Source organism: Pteronotus mesoamericanus, unplaced genomic scaffold, assembly GCF_021234165.1.
Source record: "Pteronotus mesoamericanus isolate MK-2021 breed Mesoamerican mustached bat unplaced genomic scaffold, CSHL_Meso_final scaffold_118, whole genome shotgun sequence".
Lineage (NCBI taxonomy): Eukaryota > Metazoa > Chordata > Mammalia > Chiroptera > Mormoopidae > Pteronotus > Pteronotus mesoamericanus.
The window spans coordinates 12,998,857-13,024,019 of record NW_026555301.1 but is presented as its reverse complement, the minus strand read 5'-3'; the positions used below and the strand labels follow the sequence as shown (position 1 = coordinate 13,024,019).

The 25,163-nt window shown below is 38.9% G+C and overlaps 1 protein-coding gene across 2 annotated transcripts in view; it reads left to right on the top strand.

Annotated features, from left to right (window-relative positions):
• The window catches only part of PTPRM (protein tyrosine phosphatase receptor type M), an 820,882-nt gene that overhangs the window by 381,484 nt on the left and 414,235 nt on the right, over window positions 1–25,163 (top strand). For both annotated transcript variants that reach the window (XM_054587385.1, XM_054587386.1), the window contains exons 6-7: window positions 17,586–17,760; window positions 22,812–23,105. In XM_054587385.1, coding sequence (XP_054443360.1) covers window positions 17,586–17,760; window positions 22,812–23,105 — 469 coding nt within the window. The remainder of the gene's footprint in view (window positions 1–17,585; window positions 17,761–22,811; window positions 23,106–25,163) is intronic.

Below are 25,163 nucleotides of genomic sequence, written 5' to 3'. Positions count from 1 at the left end.
AGGGATTGTTCTAAAATCATTTATAATAGTGAAAATATAAATAATTTAAATATATAACCATAGGGAAATAGTTACATGAATAATGCTATAGCCCTAAAGTGAGAAACATTAAAAAGCATGTTTTTGAAACTATTTAATGCTATGGAAAATTCTAAAAATATCACAGGAAATTTAAACAAGGAGTTAAAACCTCATGAATATTTTGGGGGGACTGTTTCAAGTTCTATTTAAATTAAAATAATGTGTAACAGAAAAAAACAAACTAAAATGCCTTAAATTATATATTTCTGAGTGATGAGATTATATACAGTTTTATTTACATGTCCACATTTTTATTTTCTGTGTTTAAAAAATATAGTAAATATTTAAATTTAAAAATCACTCCTTTTTTTATTTTCCTGAAGAACATACTTTGTGCATGTTTTCACTGTGTGAGTTATACCTCTTATCTCGTAGATGTCTGTAACACTCTACCATCTGGATTCTGTATTTGTTCTACTCACCTGGCTGAATGGAGCCTTTCTCACTTGCATTTCTCCTTTGTGCCTGCTTCTACATATGACATCTGCTTTGTGTCTTTCATGCTATTTTCCATTCAACTCACCAAGTACATTTTACCTCTTCTTTTCCAAAAATTTCTCCTGTACTCCAGTATATTTTAGGGCAGTTTTCAAATGTAGGTGCAAAAGCTGGAGTTTTTAGTGTTGAACTGTTTTAATATACATAACATGAAATTTACTATTTTGACCATTTTTAAATGTATAACTCAGTGGCATTAAGTACATTCACAAAGTTGTATAACTGTTGTCATTATTATGTAAGAAACTTTTTCATCACATGAAATAGAAACCATCAAGAAATAACTCCCCTTCCTTATCTCCCCTGGGCCCTGGTAACCTCCATTCTACTTTCTGTGAATTTGCCAATTCGAGATACCTCATACAAGTGGAATCATACCATATTTGTCTTTTTGTGACTGGTTTATTTCATTTAATGTTGTCAGGGCTCGTCCATATTGTAGTCTGTGTCAGGATACCCTTCGTTTTTAAGGCTAAATGATATTCCATTTATGTATAAACCACATTCTGTTTATCCATTGATTCATCCTTGGACACGTGAGGTGTTGACTACCTTTTGGCTATTGTGAGTAATTCTGCTGTGAATATTGGCAAATCTGTTTGAGTCTCTGCTTTTAATTCTTTTGGGTCACATCTAGGAGTAGACTTACTGAAAAATATGATAATTCTATGTTTAACTTTTTGAGAAATTGCTAAACATTTCTACAGTAACTATCATTTTACATCTCCACCAGGGACACACAGGGTTCCTTGCTGTACATCCTTGCCAACACTTATTTTACTTTTCTTTCTTTCTTTCATTTTTTTTTATAATAGCCATCCTATTGGATATGAAGTGGTATCTTATTCTGATTTTAATTTGCATTTCCCTGTTAATTAAGGATGTTGAGCATCTTTTCACGTGCCTATTGGTCCTTTGTTATCTTCTTTAGGGAAATGTCTATTTAAGTCATTTGCCCATTTTAAAATTGGAATACTTGGGGGTTTTGTTTGTTTTTATTGTTATTATTCAAGTTGTAGGACTTGTTTCTGTATTCAAGATAGTAATCCTTTGTCAGATACATGATTTGTAAGTATTCTACTCTGTTGTCCTCACTCTCTGAATAGTATCCTTTGATGCACGATAGTTGTTTGTTTTTTTAATTTGGATAAGTCTAGTTTATTTTTTCTTTTGTTGCCTATGATTTTGGCATTATACTTAAGAAATCAATTACAAATTCAAGGTCATAAAGATTCCCCCTCTATGGTTTCTTCTAAGAAATTTATTGTTTTAGACTTTAATTTTATGCATTTGATCAATTTTGAGTTACTTTTTGTATGCAGTGAAAGATAAAGGTCCATCTTCATTCTTTTGCAGGTGGATATCCAGTTTTCCTGCCACCACTTGTTGAAAAGACCATGGTTTCCTTGTTGAAAGTCCACTGACCATATGTCAGGGGGGCTCTTTCTGGGTTTTTATTCTGTTCATTGGTTTTTGTCTGTCCTTATACCAGTAGCATGCTGGTTGTTTACCGTAGCTTTGTAGTAAGTTTTTAAATTGAGAAGTGAGTCTTCCAACTTTCATTTTGGCCACAATAATAGCTTTTGAATCAAACTCTTGCTAACCCATAAGACCTACCCTGGCTTTAAATATATAGGTCTGATAAATCAGGATACATGACTATAACACTGCAAAAAGACATTTTGGTCAAAAATGAACTGCATATAATACAGTGGTTCCATGAAATTATCATGGAGCTGAAAAATTTCTATCACTTAGTGATATCATAACCGTCATAACATTGTGGCACAACACATTATTTGTATGTTTGTGGGGGTGCTGGTATAAATAAACCTTCTGTTCTGCCAGTCTTTAAAAGTATAGCACATACAATTATGTACAGTATACATTTGATAATGACAATAAATGACTTTGTTACTGGTTTACATATTTACTATTCTATACTTTTAATGACTATTTTAAAGTGTACTCTTCCTACTAATAAAAAAAGTTTGAGGTAAAATGGTATGTGGTGTTACACCAACAGCAGCCTCATACATCATGAGTTTCCTAAAAGAGAATTGATTGCATCAGTCTCCTTTATGCTCAATTTAATCTCATGTTTTATGAATTTAGTGTAGCCTAAGTGTAAAGTGTTTATAGAGTCCACAGTAGTATACAGTAATGTCGCAGGTCTTCACATTCACTCATTAGTCTCTCAGTGACTGACCGAGAGCAACTTCTAGTCCTGCAAGCTCCATTCAGGGAAACTGCCCTATATAGGTGCATAATTTTTTTTTAACTTCTATACCGTGTTTTTACTGTGCCTTTTCTATACTTACATATACAAATATTACCATTGTGTTACAATGACCTACAGTATTCCTAACAGTAGCTTGCTATTCAGGCTTATATCTAGGAGCAATAGGCTGTACAATAATATAGCCTAGGTGTGTAGTAGGCTATATCATCTAGGTTTGTGTGAGTGTACTCTATGGATGGATGGGGGATCAAAAACCAGGAATGTATTTATAAAAAATGTGTATTTATTCTTACAGTTTTAAACTTTAGCCACCCTCAAAGTACTCTCCATTTAATGCGATACACCTATCGAGACATTTTTTTCCACTGCTCAAAACATTTTCTTTTAAAAAAAAAAATTATTGATTGATTTTACAGAGGCAGAGAGGAAGGAGAGGAGAGAGAGAAACACTGATTTGTTGTTCTACTTGTTTGTGCATTCATTGTTGCTTCTTCTATGTGCCCTGAACCAGGATTAAACTTTTGATTTTGGTGTGTTGGGAAGATGCTTTAACAAACTGAGCTATCCTGCCAGGGCTTAATATTTCTCTCTTATGCAGAAAATATGCCCTCGTGGTGACATGCAATGAAGTTCTAAATAAACCACAAACAGCAGCATCTCCATTCATATTTTCTTCATATATTGTGGATTATTATGCCCTCAGTCTTCTATGGAAAAGTTGATGAGCGAAAGTATAATTTCCACAGACCTTTGGAAAATCAATATGGCAGAGGAGTGAGTGAAAGTCACACTGACCTCCTCCCAGGACCAATCTGTAATTACAACTAAATTGTGGAGAAACTACCTGGAACAAAGAACTGAACAATAGTGAGAGAAGACACCACATACCATTTTACCTCAAACTTTTTTTATTAGTAGGAAGAGTACACTTTAAAATAGTCATTAAAAGTATAGAATAGTAAATATGTAAACCAGTAACAAAGTCATTTATTGTCATTATCAAATGTATACTGTACATAATTGTATGTGCTATACTTTTAAAGACTGGCAGAACAGAAGGTTTATTTATACCAGCACCCCCACAAACATACAAATAATGTGTTGTGCCACAATGTTATGACGGTTATGATATCACTAAGTGATAGAAATTTTTCAGCTCCATGATAATTTCATGGAACCACTGTATTATATGCAGTTCATTTTTGACCAAATTGAACAACTTCAGACAGACAGAAGAATCAGTTTTAGCATGACCTAACTGCCATGTACCCTGGTTTTCAACAAAGACGGGGCAGAGTGCGCTGGAGACACCTGGGGAGATACTGGGGAAGGAGGCTTTGGGGAGAGAACTGACAGAGTAGCTAGTGGGATTCCTATGCTGACTCATTGCCCATACAGCAGCAGCCATCTGACTTAGGCAGACCACTCCCCTGAGCAGCACAGATCACTGTGCTACCACAATCACTGTGAGTAGGCAGTGTTGCTTATTGAGGGACACACAGAACTTCGAAAATATCCTTTTAGGTCTGAATTTAGCCTGCACCACCTGGGAAATGCCAGGGCCAACACCAGTGGAGCCACAGACCATCTCGGAGCACCACTGTCCTGCCACTGCACAGCTGATCCTCCATGGAAGGCAGAGTGGTGGTCTGTGGTCACAGCCAGTCCTTGAAGCTGGATGGCCTGAGTAAATCCCTCCCACTGATCTGCCAACAGCAACCAATGCTCAGCTACAAGAGAAAGGTATACTCAGCTCACACAAAGAGCATACCTTGAGTACCCAGCTTGGGTGATAAGGGAGGCTTTGCCACTGGAACCTACAAGACACCTACTATATTAAGCCACCCTACCAAGACACAGAGTCAGAGCAGCTCTACTTAATAGATCGAAACAAACACAGGGAGGCTGCCCAAACAAGGAGACCTAGAAACGTGGCCTAAATGAAAGAACAGATAAAAACTCCAGAAAAAGAGCTAAACGAAATTGAGATAAGCAGTCCATCAGATACAGAGTTCAAAACACTGTTTATAAGGATGCTCAAAGAACTTAGTGAGGACCTCAGCAGTATTAAAAAACACCCAGTTAGAAATAAAGGATATACTAATTGAAATGAAGAACAATTTGCATTGGATAGGGCAGAGGAGAGTAATGAAGGAAAAATGGTTACAACTGTAGTTGAACAAAAGTAAAATTATTTTTAACTGACAAAAAAAGAAACAATTTACAGGGAAAGAACAGTAGAAGGGATGAATACAAGAATCAAATCAATTATTTGGAACATAAGGAACCAAAAAACAACTGTACAGAACAACAAGAAATTAAAAGAATACAAAAAAATGAGAATAGTAGAAATATCCTCAGGGACAACTTTAACAGCATCATAAGGGTGCCAGGAGAAGAGAAAGAGAAAGAAATTGGAAATCTATCTGAAAAATAGTGAAAGAAAACTTCCCTAATTTGGTGAAGGAAATAGATCTGCAATTCCAGGAAGTACAGAGAGTCCCAATTATGATGGATGGAAAGAGATGCATTCCAAGACACACCATTATTAAAAGGCCAAAGGTTAAAGATAAAGAGAGACTCTTAAAAGCAAGAGAAAAGGAGTTACTGGAAGGTTGCCAGAAGGGAGGGGGGAGGGGGAGACCCAGCGAAGAGGTGAGAGGATTAAGTACAAATAGGTAGTTACAGAATAGCCATGGGGATGTGAAGTACAGTAAGGCAGTGGAGTAGCCAAAGAATTTATATGCATGATCCATGGACATGAACAATGGTGGGGAGATTGCCTGAAGGATTAGGGGGTGCTGGGTGGAGGGGAACAAAGAGGGGAAAATTAGAACAACTAAAATAGTACAATCAATAAAATGTAATTAAAAATATAAACATAAAAAAATAGAATGAAAGGAAAGAGAAACCAGAGGAAAGATGGCAGAGGAGTGAATGGGAGTCATGCTGACCTCCTCTTCCCAAGACCAAACTGAAATTGTGACTAAATAGTGGAGTAATCACCTGGAAAACAATGGAACAATAGTGGGAGAGGAGCCTTGGAGCCGCGGACAGACAGTGGATTCAACTCTCACACATCCCAACTGGTGAGAAGTGTGGTGGAAGCTCGAGAGGGTGAGCTGGGTGCCCACGGGCACTAGCACCAGAGGGACATTGAAACGGCCAGTTAGCTCCCTCCAAGAAGAACGGGGTCTGAGTCATAAACAGGGACATCTACACTACAGCAGCTAAAACCAGGAAAATACAGACAAAACGCAACCCCAAAAAGCTTAGGGGCGCTCTCTGCCAGAGACAGGTGGCTGGGGATGCAAAGAGACATTTAAAGGGCCAACGCAAAAATTGCAGTGGAAGCCACCCTCCTTGATCTCTGGGTAGAGGCGGCAGCAGGGTGGGCTGGTGCCTGGGAAAAGACTGGTGAGGAAAACTGTGAAGAGAACTGGCACAGCGGCAGGTGGAGCCCCGGTGATAACGCAACTCCGACTCTGCAGCTACCATCTCACTCAGGCAGAAGGGAATCAATTAACCTGCCTTTTGTGCACTCCACACACAGCTTGTGCATGTGAGCTGGGAGACTGAGTGCAGACTGGCTGGAAGAAATAGAGGATCCCTGGCCAAAGGAGTCACACAGATGCATAGAGAGCCTTGAAGAGAGACTGGAGACGGAGGCGTTGGGGAAAGAACGGGAGGAGGAACTGGGGAGTCCAGACTCCCGCCCCATTCCGTAGTCTCCATTCTGGGCAGGCAGGGCACGCCCCCAAAGAGGGAGAAGCCAGGTACACATGAACCAGACTGCCCACGATTGCAACGCCGTCCGCACAAATAGTGGATCCTTGGCCGAAGGGGTCACAGAGCTGCCCAGAGACCCCTGAGGAAAGACTGGAGACAAGATTACCTGGAGAGTCCTAGAGCTGACTTCCTCCTATTTCCATAGTCTCCATTTGGCGAGGGCAGGCAACGCATCCAAAGAGCCAAAAGCGGGGAAAGCACACAATAGAAGACCCTACACTGACCAGTGCCAGGGTGCCTGCCAGCCTGGTGGGCCAGACCAGTACGCGAGATCGCGAAGAAGCCCCCTGGGCCGGGGCAAGAACTCGCGTGAGCCCAGGCGGGTGGGGGATTCTGCCAGGCCGGGAAACGCAATCAAGGAACCGTGGTGAGAGTGCAGAGCAATCCACAGAAATAGTCGATCCCTGGCCGAAGGGATCACAGAGCTGCCCAAACCAGGAGTCAGACACAGACAGTAGACTCCTGGAAGGCTCAAAGAAACAACCCAAGGCCATATAGGGTCCAAAAAGTCAGGAAATGTAGACGGCCCAATTGAAGCAGAAGCAAAAATAAATAAATAAATTACCTCATAGACTCTCACAAAAATGGGAAGAAAAAGAAGTTCCCCTCAAATGAGTGGAAAAGGGGACTCCCCACAGAGAGAGGTAAATGAAATAGAGGCAAGGGAACTATCAGATATTGAATTCAAAACAATGGTTCTAAGGAAGCTCAATGACCTCAGCCAGCTCAAAGATAACTGAGAAACTGCAGAGAAACTATCAGGATCTTACAGCAAACTATATCAACCTGGAAAAGGACATAGAAACTATCAAGAAGACACAAGAGGATATGAAGAATACCATTTCTGAATTGAAGAACAGAGTAGAAGGAATCCAAAGCAGTCTGGATGAAGCCGAAGATCGAATCAGTGAGATGGAGGATAAGGTAGAACAAAGATCCCAGAAAGAACAAGAAATGGAAAAAAGACAAAAAGAATGAAGAGGCATTTAGGGAAATGCAGGACAACCTGAAATGCAATAATATCCATATAATAGGAATACCAGAAGGAGAAGAAGAGCAAGGGATAGACAACATCCTCGAAAAAGTAATGATGGAAAATTTCTCTAATTTGAGGAGAGAAAGGGTCTCATGGGTCCAGGAGGAACAGAGGACCCCACTCAAGAGGGACCCAAGGAGGTCCACTCCAAGACACCTCATCATTAAAATGGCAACTATCAAAGACAAAGAGAGAATCCTCAAGGCGGCAAGGGACAAGGAGAAAGTAACATACAAGGGGGCCCTGATACGGCTAAGAGCTGACTTCTCAACAGAAACACTACAAGCCAGAAGGGAATGGTAAGGCATATTCCAAGTCATGAAAAGCAAGGGCCTACAACCAAGGCTGATCTACCCAGCAAGGCTCTCAATTAAAATAGAAGGGGAAATAAGGAGTTTCCCAGACAAAAGAAGGCTAAAAGAATACATCTCTACCAAACCAGCACTCCAAGATATGCTAAAGGGACCGGTTTAAGAAGACGGAATAAAAGAGTGAGAAAGAGAAAAACACAGGTACAAAGAGAAAAAATGAATAAGTTTCTATCAGTAATAACTCTCGATGTAAATGGACTAAATGCCCAAATCAAAAGACACAGGATAGCTGAATGGATAAGAAAACATGACCCACACATATGCTGCCTACAAGAGACCCACCTTAGAGGAAAAGACCTACACAGATTGAAAGTAAAGGGATGGAAAAAAATATTCCAAGCAAATGGGCAAGAGACAAAGGCTGGGATTGCCATACTTGTATCAGACAAAGTAGATTTCAAAACAAAGGCTATAAAGAGAGACCCAGAGGTGCACTTTATAACACTTAAAGGAAGAATCTATCAAGAAGACAAACATTGTAAACTTATATGCTCCCATATAGGAGCCCCCAAGTATATAAGGAAATTGTTGGATGATTTCAAAAAAGATATAGACAGCAACACATTGATAGTAGGGGATTTCAACACCCCACTGTCAAAAATGGACAGATCTTCCAAACAAAACATTAATAAAGATATTGTGCAGCTGAATGACACACTGAATCAAATAGACTTAACTGACATATGTAGAACCTTACATCCCAAAGAAGAAAAATACACATTCTTTTCAAATGCTCATGGAAGTTTTTCAAAGATCGACCACATGATAGGACACAAAGCAAACCTCGGCAAATTCAGGAAAATTGAAATAATACCAAACTTCTTCTTGGACCACAAGGGCTTGAAACTGGAATCAACCTCAAAGAGAAACCTCAAACTTGCAAACTCATGAGATTGAACAGTATACCATTAATCAGTGAATGGGTCAATAATGAGATAAGAGAAGAAATCAAAAAATTTCTGGAAACAAATGAAATGAACAGACAACAGACCAAAACCTATGGGACACTGCAAAAGCAGTCCTGAGAGGGAAGTTCATACCAATACAGACTTACCTAAAAAAGATAGAAACATTTCAAATAAAAGACCTACAACTACAAGACTACACTACTAACACTACAACTTCAAGAACTGGAGAAACAACAACAAATAAATCCCAGAGCAAGTAGAAGGAAGGAAATAATCAAGACCAGAGCAGAATTGATGGACATAGAGACGAAAAGATCAATTCAAAGGATCAACCAACCCAGGAGCTGGTTCTTTGAAAAGATAAATAAAATTGACAAGGCTTTAAGCAGACAAATCAAGAAAAAAAGGGAGAGGACCCAAATTAATAATATCAGAAGTGAAAGAGGAGAAATAACAACTGATAACCACAGAAATACAAAGGACTGTCAGAAACTACTATGAACAATTATATGCCAAGAAATTTGAAAACCTTGATGAAATGGACAAATTTTTAGAAAAGGATAATCTTCCAACACTGAAGGAGGAAGAAACAGAAAGCTTGAACAGACCAATAACAGCTGGGGAAATTGAAGCAGTGATCAAGAAACTCCCGGCACACAAAAGTCTTGGGCCAGATGGTTTCCCAGGAGAATTTTACAAAACATTTAAGGAAGAGCTAACCCCTGTCCTTCTCAGACTATTCCAAAAATTCCAAGAGGAGGGAAGACTCCCAGACTCCGTTTATGAGGCCAGCATCACCCTAATCCCAAAACCAGATAAAGACCCTTCAAAGAAAGAAAACTACAGGCCAATTTCACTGATGAACATAGATGCTAAAATCCTCCACAAAATATTGGCAAACTGCATTCAGCAATACATTCGAAAGATTATCCAACATAATCAAGTGGGATTCATCCCAGGGATGCAGGGATAGTTCAATATACTCAAGTCAATAAATGTAATACATCACGTAAATAAAAGAAAAGACAAAAACCACATGATTATCTCGATAGATGCAGAAAAAGCATTCGATAAGGTACATCACCCATTTATGATCAAAACACTCAGCTAAATGGGAATAAATGGGGCATTCCTCAATGTAATAAAGGCCATATATGAAACACTTACAGCCAACATCATACTCAAAGGGCAAAAACTAAAAGCTTTCCCACTAAGATCGGGAACACAACAAGGATGTACGCTTTCACCACTTCTTTTCAACATCGTATTGGAAGCCCTAGCCACAGCAGTCAGACAAGAGAAAGAGATAAAAGGCATCCAAATAGGAAAGGAGGAAGTAAAACTATCATTGTTTGCAGATGACATGATAGTGTACATAGAAAACCCTGTAGACTCTACCAAAAAACTCCTCAACCTAATCAATGAATTTGCCAAAACAGCAGGATACAAAGTCAATATTCAGAAATCAAAGGCATTTTTGTACACCAGCAATGAAATAGAAGAACAAGAAATCAGAAAAAAAATACCATTCAATATAGCAACAAGAAAAATAAAGTATCTAGGAATAAATTTAACCAAAGAGGTAAAAGACCTGTACTCAGAAAACTATACAACTTTGAAGAAAGAAATTAAGGAAGACACAAATAAATGGAAGCATATACCGTGCTCATGGATTGGAAGAATTAATATCCTCAAAATGTCCATACTGCCCAAAGCAATTTACAGATTCAACGCAATCCCTATTAAGATACCAATGACATATTTCACAGAAATAGAACAGACATTTCAAATACTTATATGGAACCATAAACGACCCCGAATAGCCACAGCAATTCTGAGAAAGAAACACAAAGTAGGAGGGATCACAATATCAGACATCGAACTATACTACAAAGCCACTATACCCAAAACAATCTGGTACTGGCACAAGAACAGATCCATCGACCAGTGGAACAGAATAGAAAGCCCAGAAATAAGCCCAGGTCTCTATGGGCATCTAATATTTGACAAAGGGGGCAGAAGCATCACATGGAGCAATAATAGCCTCTTCAACAAATGGTGTTGGGAGAGCTGGACAGCTACATGCAAAAAATTGAAATTGGATCATCAGCTGACACCATACACAAAAATAAACTCAAGATGGATGAGAGACTTAAATATAAGTTGCAACACCATCAAAGTCCTAGAAGAGAACATTGGCAGGAAACTCTCATTTATCCCACGCAGCAATTTTTTCACTGATATGTCTCCTAAAGCAAGGGACATAAAGGAAAGAATAAACAAGTGAGACCTCATCAAAATAAGAAGCTTCTGCACGGCTAAGGAAAACATCAGCAAAATGAAAAGGGAGCCAACCATATGGGAAAATATATTCACTAATGATACGTGAGATAGAGGTTTGATCTCCAAGATAAATAAAGAACTCACTCCACTCCACTCCAAGAAGACAAACGATCCAATCAAAAAATGGGCAAAGGACCTGGGCAGACGCTTTTCCAAGGAAGAGTTATAGAGGGCCCAGGGACATTCGAAAGGATGCTCAGCATCACTAGCCATCAGAGAAATTCAGATCACCTATAAGCGGAACCTAACCAACAATACAAAGATGCAAGGAAAATAAGACCAGCAACACTGAATGGAAAAGAAATCAACCGAGACAAGAGGGAAGGAGGGAGGGGGGCAGGGACAAGGAAGGGAAGGGGAAAATCAAGGAATATATAGCAAGGACTCATGGACAAATCCAAAGGGGAAGAGCTGAGGGAGGGAGGAGGGAGGGGGCAAGGGAAAGTGGTGGGGGGTTGGCAGAGACAAATGTATTTGAAAAAATAAATTAAAATAAAATTTTTTTTAAAAAATGGAAAAAAAACAAAAACCCCACCATGAGGTACCACCTCACACCGGTCAGAATGGCCATCATAAACAGATCCACAAACAACAGGTGCTGGCGAGTCTGTGGAGAAAAGGGAACACTAGTACACTGTTAGTGGGAATGCAGACTGGTGCAGCCATTGTGGAAAGCAGTGTGAAATTTCCTCAAAAAGCTGAAAATGGAACTGCCTTTTGATCCAGTGATTCCCCTGCTGGGACTATACCGTAAGAAACCCAAAACGCCAATTCAAAAGAAGCTATGTACCCCAGTGTTCATAGCAGCACAGTTTACAATAGCCAGGTGTTCGAAGCAACCTAAATGCCCATCAGTAGATGATTGTATCAAAAAATCATGGTACATTTACACAATGGAATACTACGCAGGAGAAAGGAAAAAGGAAGTGCTAAACTTCGCGACAGCATGGATGGAACTAGAGAGCATTATGCTAAGCGAAATAAGCCAGCGGGCGAAAGACAAATACCATATAATCTAACCTATAAGTGGAACCTAACCAACAATGCAAAGATCCAAGGAAAATAAGACCAGCAACACTGAAAGGAAAATAAACCAATAGAGACAAGAGGGAAGGGGGGCGGCTGGGGAAAAGGAAGGTAAGGGGAAAGTCAAGGAACATATAGCAAGGACTCATGGACAAAACCAAAGAGGAAGAGTTGAGGGAGGGAGAGAGGGAAGGAGCAAGGGAAAGTGGTGGGGGGTAGGCAGAGACAAAAGTATTTGAAAAAATAAATTAAAAAGAAAAAGAAAAGTTCAGCCATTTCCCCAAATTCTGTTATTGTATTATTCTGTTAATTTAACAACCTCATATTTCTATTCTACCTACGGAACATTTTTTTTTTACACTGGGGCTATTATTCCTAGATTCAGCAAATAATTATTGGCTTCTATTTCTTGTGTACCCATGCAATGAGCAAGTTCTGTTTCTCGACTTATGGACATTATAGTCTGCTAGAAGAGGGAGATGGTGATTTTTTTATTGATTTTATCTTGTAAATATCTTTAGAATTCTTTCCTTCTCCTGTCTCATTTCTCTTTTGGTCATTTGTTACTGTGATTTCTGAAAAATAGATAATCAGTGTCCCTTGATATCAGTTGGGCTCTCACACTCTTTCCTTCAGTCCATTACCATACCCATAGATGTGTTCATGTCACTCTTTTGCCTAAAATTCTTCCTTTCCTGGCATCAAAATAAATGATAATGATCAACATGTCATATTCTTTGGTGTGGTCTATATTGTGCTTATCTTTCTAGCCTCATCATCTGCCATTTCGAGAAATACTTTTGTTCTAGCCATGTGCAATAGATTTTACTTTCCCGATAGTTCCTTGCTGTCCTGAGTCTTGACTGTTGCAGAGCTTTTCTCACTCATGGGGCTTCATTTCTTCTCTGTCAGTGCCTGAGAACCTCCTGTTTATCCTCAAGCCTGGCCTCAAGTAGCTTTTCTGCAAAGCCAACCCTCACACCCCTTTCGCAAGGCACCCTTTTCCAGGATTTACTATGTTATGCAGTTCATTGCTGTGTGCTGTAACTATTGCCTTACTTGTCTGTTTTTCTGACAAGACCCTAAATTCAGTTAGGTAAGGGATTGTTCTTTCACTCCACACTCACTGTTTATTAACCAATTGTGTGCCTCTTAAAATATTTTTACTAAGTGTTGAATGAATGCTTGGATCCATGTACATCTGAATGATTTACTAGACAATGACCTGCAGGCTTGAGCAGGATTTACGCATTGGTATGGATCCTAAATTAAAATTATTGCTAGTTAGCACTTGGTTTCTCCTTCTTGTGTACTAATTTCTCTTTAAGAAGCTGAATCTTACTTTCTCTGTGATTAAATACATGGGTTTTTTTTTAAAGCTTATTCCTGAGAGTTCATGTGACTTATTAGTATTGTGTAGAGTTTTTAGTTTGAAGGTTTTTTTTAATTTTAAAGAAGAAACCTGTGGCATAAATATAAAAACTATGAAATAATACTCCTTGAAACATATGTATAAATTCAAAATGGAGGTTTTCTTAAACTCGAATGCCCTCACTAAAGCCTGGAATATTTGTAAGGGATTAATAAGTACATAATTTAAATTTTTTTTGAATAAGCATTCTTTTGAGGTAGGCTTATTCTATTATAAAAAAAATTACAGGATTACTATAGAAGTATATTCTTACAAGATTCATGCCACCAGTAAGTAAAATAAATAATTAGATAGCCCTTTCTGTTATTGTTGTTGTCATTAATAAACAAAAAATACAAATGTGAAATCTGCTTTTCTTTAGGGCTCAGTTTTTTTCCTCAAAACTGGAGATTACATTTTTTTCCAGTTTGAAAAGAGACAAATTTAATTTTTTTAGTAGGAGGTCTAATATTACTGCTACTGTTACTGAACAAAGTGGAATTAAGCCGCTTGCCACCAAACACGAGCACAGCACCTTAACTGGTGGGGAAGGCAAAAGGTTTACATTAACAGGGTGCCCATTTTGGGGAAGTAAGGACTATCCAGATCCAAGCCATTCTCTTCTGCAAAACACAGAAATCCCCTTGTTCCCAGAAAGACTGAAATTCAAATCCATACCTAGAGATCACCCCTCCATTCTTACCTGACCTTTTGGAGTCCAAGGCTGCTGCACAAACTGGTATCCATCTCTCCAGCCCCAGGCTCTCTCTATCTCGGGAGTGTGCACTTGTGGGACCAGCATCTCCCTTGCCCTGCTGCAGCTTCCTCCCCGATGGGGCCAGGGCACACTGCGGGGTCACTGCAGCCCGTCATGGTAGGGGCTCTGTTAATGGGGCTCCGGTGTCCATACCACTTGTGTCCCCAGGGTAAGCAAACTTTCCTAGCCCATGTGTCTATGTGCTGCTCTCAAAGTGAGAGAATGGGAGCGGTCCAGGATCTGTGTGGTCTGCAACGTGGGGCCTCAGTGTGCTGAGGGCTGCCACAGGTGGGATGCATGTCCCATGCAAGTTTGCTCTGGACCATGCAAAAAGGGCAAGATGAGCTGCACACATGGCCTGCACCTGCTTGGTCCTTAGAAGGCTCTGTCTCCCCCGGCTGAGTGGGGTGAGGGGATTGCAAAAAGGGTCAAGATCCTGTGTACCTTACATTTTAAATCTTTCACCCCCAAATCCCACGTGAGGCAGAAGTGTCCAAATTCCCGGCCAATCTCAGCCGGTGTTGACCACAGGTGTCAACCTGCTGGGCGTCTTTGTCCCCTCTCTGGCTGCCATGATCCAGAAGCCAGTAAGGGACACAGTGTCTCTGCCTGGTGCAGGGCATCACTATGCTCGCCTTTACAATACATGTGTATTGTGACTTTTTCAGCCCACACAGGCTCTGTGCAAGCTGTGTCATGAGCTTACCCTTCCCTGGGGTTTGGAAGCCTGTCAGACAATTTAGGTTGTGATTTCATCTGTCTCCTTCAGGACTTCCCAACTCCTCTAGGGTGTCCCTCCCCTGTGCTCAGTGATCTGGCCAGGCCTCTCTGTTACACTACTGGTAGAATTAGATTATTTATTTATTTGGGGGAGAGGATGGGGGACTGAATGTGTAGAATAGAGAGAGGAATGATGTAACTAATAATGCTAGATTGATTTTGTTTTGTTTTTCTAACTTCTTGGTGCCCTCTTCAGACCAAATTTAGGGGATAGCCATGAGATATATAAGGCATATCTATAATTTTGCATTCTGATTTATGACTTTTTAAGCTACTAACAAAGCTGTTTTGACAGGTAATCCTAAAGATGATGTCAGTGGAACTCTTCTTCTCCACTTCTGACGTTTCCTTCCATGTGGCAGGAACAGTACTAGTGCAGCACTCCTGATGCATTTTCTCTGCCAAGCAGAGGGAGCTGCCTGGGAAGGAAGCTCTGAGAATGCACTGCCCAACACCTTCTTTGGGAGCTAACTCCCTATATGAACCCTGTTCCTCCATCCTGTGAGTTTTACAGCAGCTCCCAACATGCAGGAGGCCTAGTGATTTTCTAGTGCGGCCTTTGGCTGTGTGGGTGAGTCTTTTTAATTCTGTGCTTCAGAACTAGCCAACCATTGTTACTGCACATCAGCCATATTCTGCAGCCTCAGTAAAAAGGTAGTATTTTGACAGTTTGTCTGCCTTTCTCCGTGAACTCATGTGTGGTGCTATTCATTATGCCAGTGTCTTTGCATACACCTTTAAGTTCTCACAACAACCCTGAAAGGGAGTTTTATCATTTTCTCATTATAGATGAGCAAAAGGAAGCTCTAGGAAGGCAAATTACTTTGAAGTTAGGTTTGACACCCTGGTCATTCTTTCTCCTAATAAACTCATGTCCATTAGGACATACTGTCAAAGAAAATATCATATATAAAAACTTTTAAGGGTCTTTGCATGATATAAATCACCATGTAAAAAAATACGGATGAGATGTATTGTTTTGTAGACTAGTACTTAAATAACTGCAAATAAAAGCATTGTAATATAGCCTGTGAGTCCCTGAATGCACAGGTGCTTGCCTCTCCCACTTCCACCAGCTGCCTTAAGTATCCAAGGCCTTCAGCTCTTTCTAATACTTGGGCTTCCTGTACTGTTTCCTCTGACTAGAATGCTCCTTTCCCACTCTCCCCCTTTACCTGGTTAGCTTCTGCTTACTCTTCAGATCTCGCTTCCAGTGTCACTTCTCTAACTGACCTCACATTGCCACCATCTCTAAAGTTGGTCCACATTGTGGTTTCTGCTACCCACCTGATCTGTCCCTTCACCACTCTAGCCATTGTTTGTGGCCTGTACTTCTCACTAACTGAAGCCCCATGAGCACATCAATCGCTTTTATGTTGTTCACTGTTGTGAGCCTAGTGTCTTAACACAATGATAGCATGGGGGTTGGCACCCCCAAATGGTTGCTAGGTGAGTAAATGGATATTGTGCTTGGCATCCTGCATTAGCCTTAAGGTCTTTGCTCATTGTTTTCTATTTAATACTTGCAAAGGACATTTTAAAGATGGCCTCTTTCCTGATATTTGTAGAAAAAAAAAATGTAGAACTCAAATCTGTAAGCTTCTTTTTGACTTTAAACTATAGGAAACATAGAATCAGTTTCCAGGTGTGCAAACTACTTACTTAACGTATCAGGGATAAGACACAGGTGCCCCAGGTGTGGAACCTGCTTTATGTGGGCCTGGGACTACAGGATGTAGAGATCTTGTCTCATTTCAGTATCATGTAATGCTAAGCATATATTCTGCTTGGATTTGTAACTTGTATATTCAGGGGGAATATCATAAGGCTTGGACTTGTCCTTCAAACCTAGTCAATAGGGAATACACTAATGCCTACTTATGTTTTTAATATAATTCTTGATATATTGTTTATTTGTTCATATATAAAATAAAGTCAGCAATAGGGTAGTATGTGAGTTAATTTTATTTCCTAGTCAAGCATGAAAACAAGGATAGAGTATTATGAAAAGATCAAATGTTGATAGTTTGGGAGCAAAATAATTTTTCCATATGCTTTTCTCTTCTCCTGTTGAGCTAATGTGACATAATTAATATCTTGAAGGGGAAAAAAGAAGACATTTCTGCACACTTAATTTTGCATCCCTCAATCTTGAGATTGTTAATTACAGCAGAATTTCAGTTTCCTGGGCAGCTGTTCTCCTGAAACAACTGCCCATGTGTAATAAACTGAACAGAGATCTACACGGAAATAACACAGGTGATATGTTGTCAGGTGTCTTATTCTTTCAGTATGACGGTTTATACTGTTTTTCTTTTGTCTTCCCTACCCCAATTTATACAGGGTATTGATGTACGAGATGCTCCTCTGAAGGAAATAAAGGTGACTAGTTCCCGGCGATTCATAGCTTCATTTAATGTTGTAAATACGACAAAACGAGATGCTGGGAAATACCGCTGCATGATTCGCACAGAAGGAGGTGTTGGAATATCAAACTATGCAGAATTGGTAGTTAAAGGTATTTAATGTATTTTATACCCCAAAATAATCTATTAAAATATATATGTTACACGATTATGAGTTCATTATTTGTTTAAATTTCAAACTTACCTTTGTATGTTTCTGAACAGCAGTTTGGTAACAGGCTATATTGATTGATTGCGTTTTATGTACAAATTTTGTATGTGCGCATTATTTTTGAAAAATTTATTTGATTTATGTTGGTTTAGTTGCATACAAGGCAATGAATGTGCCATTAGCAAGTTCTCCTTCCAACTCTGTATTAAGAGATTATAACCTATAAATTTTTTTAAGGAATGAAAATTTTTTACTGAGAGAAAGTCACTTAAAATGCAAACATTCACCAGCTAGGGTGTTTATGATAGCAGGGTGGTTAATAAAATGAAGCACTGTCAGTATAAAAATGCTCAGTCATATCACTCAAGCCATATTGATAATTCTGAGTTAATATTTATAATGTTGCGGTTAGGTTCTATTACCAGATTTGGCATGACTGAAAAACTGAGACATTGTATTCAGGAAGGTTGGAGATAAGGAAAAAAAAGAGGGGAAAATAAGTTTTCTTTTCCTGTTTTATTGCTTTTTTGTGTGAGCTGAGGAGTTTATAGTATTAAATTGCTAAAGCAAGTCTTGGACCCAGACAAAATTATTTGTACTTTTAGATGTACCATGAGGCATTTTTAGACAATTTGTGGCAGACCACTGCTGTTTTGTCCTAGCAGAACAGAATGATGCCAGTTTTGTTTTGTTTTGTTTTTTAACTTTTTTCTCCTGCATTTGCTAAACATGGGACATAAAAGTGATCTCTTTTGGATGAGCTGTTTCTTTTGTCAGCAAATTTCTCTATGTAGGCAGTTTTAAAGACTGCAGGGTTCAAACCCCAGCACTAGCTGTGTGGGTGTGGGCCAGTAGCTTACCTTCTCTGTGCTTCTGTTTCCCCAGGTATAAGATAGAAATAATAATGCCTATCCTACAGGTCTATCAGGAGGATCAAATGCAAAAAATGTATGAACAGCACATTAAATGCTATACCTAGTAAGCAGCCAGCACCTGTTCATGCTGTGATGGGGAGGAAGGGGAGGGCAGGGTGGTTCCTGCTCTTTGCTCCAGTACATTAGTGATCTTCATTTGGAAATGCAAGTCAGCATGACCTTTCCAAATTTTAAAAAATGTAAATGCCTGGGCACCTAGTTTCCCCTCCCCAACCAAACCCATATTGAATCAGAAGCTTGGAGAACACAGTCTGTTTTCAGATCTACCAGTAAATCAGAGATGTACTTCTTTTGTGGGGTCACTGCTGCCAATATCAGTCATGTTTGGCTTATGAAAGAAACCAACAGAGACAAGAGGGAAGGAGGGAGGAGGGCAAGGGAAAAGGAAGGGAAGGGGAAAGTCAAGGAACATGCAGCAAGGACTCATGGACAAAACCAAAGGGGAAGAGTTGGGGGAGGGAGGGAGGGAGGGAGGGGGGAAGGGAAAGTGGTGGGGGGGAGGCAGAGACAAATGTATTTGAAAAAATAAATTAAAAAAAAAAGAAAAAACGTTTATCGGTGAGCCTTCCTCAAGCAGTAATCTGCAGCAAGGGTGTTATGTGTCAGAAAGTGCACGTTGAACTATCTGCTAGAAAATCTATTTGCCATATCGATCCATATGAATTTTTCTAGTGAATCTTTAGCTTGTCTAGCTAGTGTTTGAGTTTAGGTTTGATGTCTATAAAGAACCTGAAATTCTTCATAGGTTTGCTCAGCCGAAGCTGCTGAAGCTCTCTGGAAAGAAAGAAATGTCCCTGTAGAAAATGGACATCATTTACAATTGAATGCAGTACAGCAGCCTCAGTGTTCCCATGGCTGAGTTCTTTATTATCATTGTTATTATATAATCTTCATCTCGGTTTAGTTCTTTGCGATTTTCCTGATTTATATCTGCTACATTAGCTTCGCCGTAACCAGCCAGTGCCTGTGTTCTTGAGGCATTGTGCTTCATGATCAATATGATGTAAATCAAGTCACTTCTCTAAAAATTGCCTCTGTGGAAAAGTTAATTTTGGGAGAGTTATAAGTGAATTAGAAATGTCTTGTGTGACAGAACAAACATAAACACAAGAATGAGTGAGTTCTTATTAACCTTCATGCAACATGTTTTACTTTCTTATGACAACGTAGAGGTACCTTGGCTCATTGTGATAAAAATATCTAGGCTCTTCTTTCCTTCCCTGCACACTGCCAAAGCCAGTGAAACTGGCTTGAAGTCACAGCTCAAATATGAAACTTGACTTTCTCCATTTACAATTTTATAGCCATATCTTGCATATGTTTTACTTTTAAAATGAGATAACATGTTGGATTCTATTAGTTCAATTAAGAACTACCTTGAGACGATTACTTTAAAATGTACAATGGCATTTTTAGGCCACCTATATATATTTTTACAGTTTGTTACATGCATATATTATTTAGAGTTCTAATTTTTCAGTGGGAAAAACTAAAGTCCATAAAGCTTATAATTTTCTTATAGCCACACACTGATTTGGTGCCAACTTTCCAAATGAAACCCAAGTAATTTTTTTTACTATTACTTTTATCATATTGATGTCTACTATTACTTTTTTTCCTTCTTTTTTTATTGAATTTATTGAGGTGACATTGGTTAATAAAATTATATAGGTTTCAGGTGTATAATTCTATAATACATCATCTATACACTGTATTGTGTGTTCACCACCCCAAGTCAAGTCTCCTTCCATCGCCATTTATCCCCCGATACCCTTTTTAACCTCCCCCTACCCCCTTTCCCTCTTGGTAATCAACAACAAAAATATTCTATATAATTTCCAAACTGCAGGTATATATGCATGTGTATCAATATCATATTTAATTAACTGAGATACATATTAGGAGTTCACATATGAATATCAATTTGAAATATGTGTATGTATCTGTATGCATACAAATTCTTGTTGGTTTGATTTAGAATTACTTTTATCATGTGCTTTTATTTTCACTTGAATTAAATATTTTAAATTGCCTTTTATCACTTAGTAGAGATTTTTCTCTCTTCCTTCCTTCTTCCCCTTTGGGGAAATGTATTCAAAATTTAAATATTGACTTATTTTTGTACTGATGGCTTCCAGCATCCCACAGTTCCTTTTGAATATCTGTCTCAATTATTTCCAGGTTCTAGTTGAACCTCTCACTTAATTTAACATATATGATACTTTTCTTATTAGGGAATTAATTCTCAGGACAAACAAGCACTAAAGATATGTCTATTTTAGGATATGGATAATAATATCCTAAATGAACTGGTGTCCTTACTAACCTTTGTGCCCTTCCCTCTGACTTGTATTTTGAATGGCAGTTCAGCAATCCTTGCTAGCATTTTGCAGCTTCTGTGTAATTAATTGTTCTTTCAGTCTAGCTGCATGAATGCCTTAGGATGTACCATAAAAGGCCCATTTCATGTCCTGGTTCAAGGGATCACCCTAATTAAATAAACTGATGTTGAATCATTATTGAGTTGAGTCAGAACTATTTTAAAAATGAACAGTCGGCACAAAGTTGTAGTTTGTAGACAATAGGAACAGTATTTGAGTAAATTACACTAAATTTATATTCCCCAAAATAAAATTAATCCTTTAGTGTCTTATTTTGATTCCCCAGCTGTTTTAGAAAGTCAGTACGACTTATCTTACCTTGAATAGAAACAAGAACAAAGACACACCATCCCACCAAAGGGAACTGATGTTGCTGGCATTTTAGCCAGCCTGGGGATTACTTGGTATCATCACAGGGGCCGGCGTCAGATGGTACTAGCTGCCCTGAGGGTCCTGTTCAGCAGGAAACGTGACCATTGCCAATTAGCTGTATGTGCCCCTGAACAGAGAGAAATTGTATCATGTAAGCCAGTGTAAGCATGATAGAACGTAGCAGGCTCTCTTTTCCATGCATTCTTATGAGCCAAATGAGGAGCTTAAAAAAAATAAACAACAAATAGGCACAAACCACCTGCAGAAATATTCTTGGGGGAAAAAAAACAAAACAAAACATGGGATCTTACTTTTTTTTCTTCAGATGGCGATTCATTAAAATAGACACATGCTATTTTATACACTTATCTCCTTTCCTAATATCATGTATTGTACCACTCACAGTGACGTTGGCATATGAAATACCTTCTTTGGTGTTGAAGGCCATTCAACTACCTCCTCAAAAGTATATTAGGAATACTATTTAAAACAAGATTATCTTTCTCTTTTCTTCTCAGACAATGATCTGGAAAAAGAGTTGGTCTCAGGTTTTAAACAATGAGAGACTTTCTTGGGTTGTAATGAGTGTTTGCTATTGATTATTTAGAGTTTTATTAAGCTGGGCATAGCCTGTGCTTTGCTTCAGAGCCTTTCTTTCTATTCACTGATTTAATAAGACTTGTTAATGGAAGTTTCCTGAACAGCAGTGATGGTGGACTTGATTATCCAGACTTTGCTTTTCCTGAAGCTAAATGAGTCCATTGTGACAATTTTGGGGGAAACAAATCTTCCTGGGTATGCATTTGTAATAAGATAAACTATAATTTTGGCCATGTCTTTAAAGTGATGATACCTTTGGAATATAAATATAAGGAAACTGAATTTAATGATATAGATATCTAGCACCTTTGATGATTTCAGACATTTTCAATAAGTAGGTTGATGATAGAATGCGTCCTAGAGCTTAAATACTACCACTTCAGGGAGTTTTAAAAAGTTACTTTTAGTGAAAAAAAGTCCCTTGAAGTCTGTGTAGCTGTCTGAGAAAAATGAGTGGTACTCTAAAACAAATTGGATGTATACCTATTTGAGTAAGCTTAGGTTTTTAAAATGGTTTATTTCACACATTTGAACATTGTGAACACCTATATCAGTATGTTTTTATTAACCTAAACAAAACCATTCTCATCAATTTATTCCAGAAATGTTAATGCCTTCAATATTTTAATAATTGATTTGCATTTAGCTCTTTGAAAACTGGAGACCAGAGTGTCTGAAAGATAGTTCTTGGGTTTGCTTTTCAGAACCACCTGTACCAATTGCCCCACCTCAGCTGGCCTCAGTGGGGGCGACCTATCTGTGGATACAACTCAATGCCAACTCCATCAATGGGGACGGACCCATTGTTGCCCGAGAGGTGGAATACTGCACAGCAAGTGGGAGCTGGAATGACCGGCAGCCAGTGGATTCCACAAGTTATAAGATTGGGCACCTCGACCCAGATACAGAGTATGAGATCAGTGTGCTCCTCACCAGGCCGGGGGAGGGTGGCACTGGATCTCCTGGGCCAGCACTCAGAACAAGAACAAAGTGTGCTGGTGAGTATGGGAAACTTGGGACTAGTTGTCATTGTCTTTCTAGGCGTTGACCTGCAGCATTGGTGTTCATAAGGTGGCTGACACGCTCCCCCAGCTCTGGCAGCATCCTATACAGGAGCAATTAATTCCCTTCGCCTGCGAACAGTAGCCCCGCAGCCTGTGTACTTTGGGGCCTCAAGGCTTGGAATCTCTCAAGCAGCTCCCACCCACCCTTTTTCTCCCTATTTTTTATTTACACCTTCCCTCGAGTATCACGGAGTTCAAGTAGGAATTATCCTGAAAGGTGACAGAACGATCTGCTTTAATGATGTCTGTTCATAGGTCAGAGCCTTTCATCCTGGTCCCTTTGTTTTATGTTCACAGTCAATGTGCTTATAGCCTGGAGGAGCTTTGGAATAATAGATTTCATCTAAGAGATAGCTTTAAAGCTGTATTTTTATTGATGGATATTTAATGGAGGGCTGCTTGCCAATGACATGGAGCCCATTTGTAAAATAAGCAAGGGTGATTTGTAGACTGCATGCAGTCTTTAAGTTTAGATTATATAGTTCTAATTGACTGTGCTGAACCCACTCTGCAGCTCAAATAAAAGGAGGGAGAGAAGTGGTGAGTCTCGTAAAAATTAAAACCTAAAGATAGCTCCCACTAGAGGGTATAGCGTTGTTTCTCTATGGCTACTTTATGGCCAAAAGTAGAAAGAAATAGTATATTGGGATACTAAAGTGTTCTTTTATCATTTAAATGAAGAATATTTTATTGAATTATGGGTTCAGATGAAGAAATTCCATAATTTGTATGGAGTTAATTGATTCTTGAGATAGCATTACTTAATAAGATAGACATCAATATGTTTCATTTCTTAAGTTTTTAAAGTACTGAGTGCAGCCTGACCCTGGCAGGTAGGGAAAGGATTGAATAGCAATAGTTGGAGATGTTTCATTTTTTTCTTCATGATTTGGAGGCACAAGTTCAAAACTCATGGGGGAAAAAATATGTTCCGTTTGTTTTTTTAAAGGTTTTGTTTGAAAGGGGAACAGCAGCTTTTTCTCCTGGGGCTGCACGATGGGCCTGTTGCAGTTAGCCCTGCATCGGTTACCCACATCCACACCGGCTTGCACAGATCACTCCTAGTGCAGGGTCTCTGGATGAAAACTGCTGTTCGTTTTTTCTTTTTCTTTCTTTTTTTTTTTTTACTTATTCATGATTTCTTTTTAATATGGAAAGTATAATTTTCCTCTCTTATTCCCATATATCCCTGTGATTGACTTAAAACACCTGTTATAAGCTTGAAATTTTAATTTAGTTTAACCTTTAGAATATATTCATCTCAAAGAGGTATGGTTACAAATGTATTATTCATTATTAACATTATTAGTAAAATATATATTACTTTAGATAACACATACACAAATCAGAGTAATTTTACACATTTCCAAGGTGAATGTAATATTTAAAGGGCAGAGATGTAGTTAACTGCTGTTTGGACTGGTGGTCCTCATAATCCTGACTGGCAGTTCCAGGGAGGAAGGAGTTTGATAACCCTTTCTCTTCCTCACTTCTGTAAGCCTTGTCATTTCCTCAATCTCTTTAGTTGAATGAATTTCTCTTCCTTTTGGTGCAATAATTTCTTATGTTATCATCTGTTGTAATGCAAACAATAGGTATTAGTAATACCACACATCATTTTACAATCTAGGGATTGCTTTCAAATCTGTAATTTATTTTATAACTGCCTTGTGAAGTATCCAGGGCAGATATTGAGACTCCCTTATTACAGTGGGATGGAAACCTGTATGATCTCTGTCCTTCTCTGAGCATGCTTTGTAAGCAACACATTTAGTGTTATTTTATTTCAGTAGTATCTGGAGGAATCCTGTTTGGGGCCTACCAATATATAGGCTCTCTCATTCTCCAAAAGAAGGTTAGAATTCCATTTTCTAGACTGGAGAGAGCTAGTGTTTCATTTTAGTCACTAACAACCCCTCCTACTTTATGTTTCTAGTTCTGTTTTCTTTTTAATATATTTTTTCTTTTCCCTTTGTTGCCTGTACATTTCAG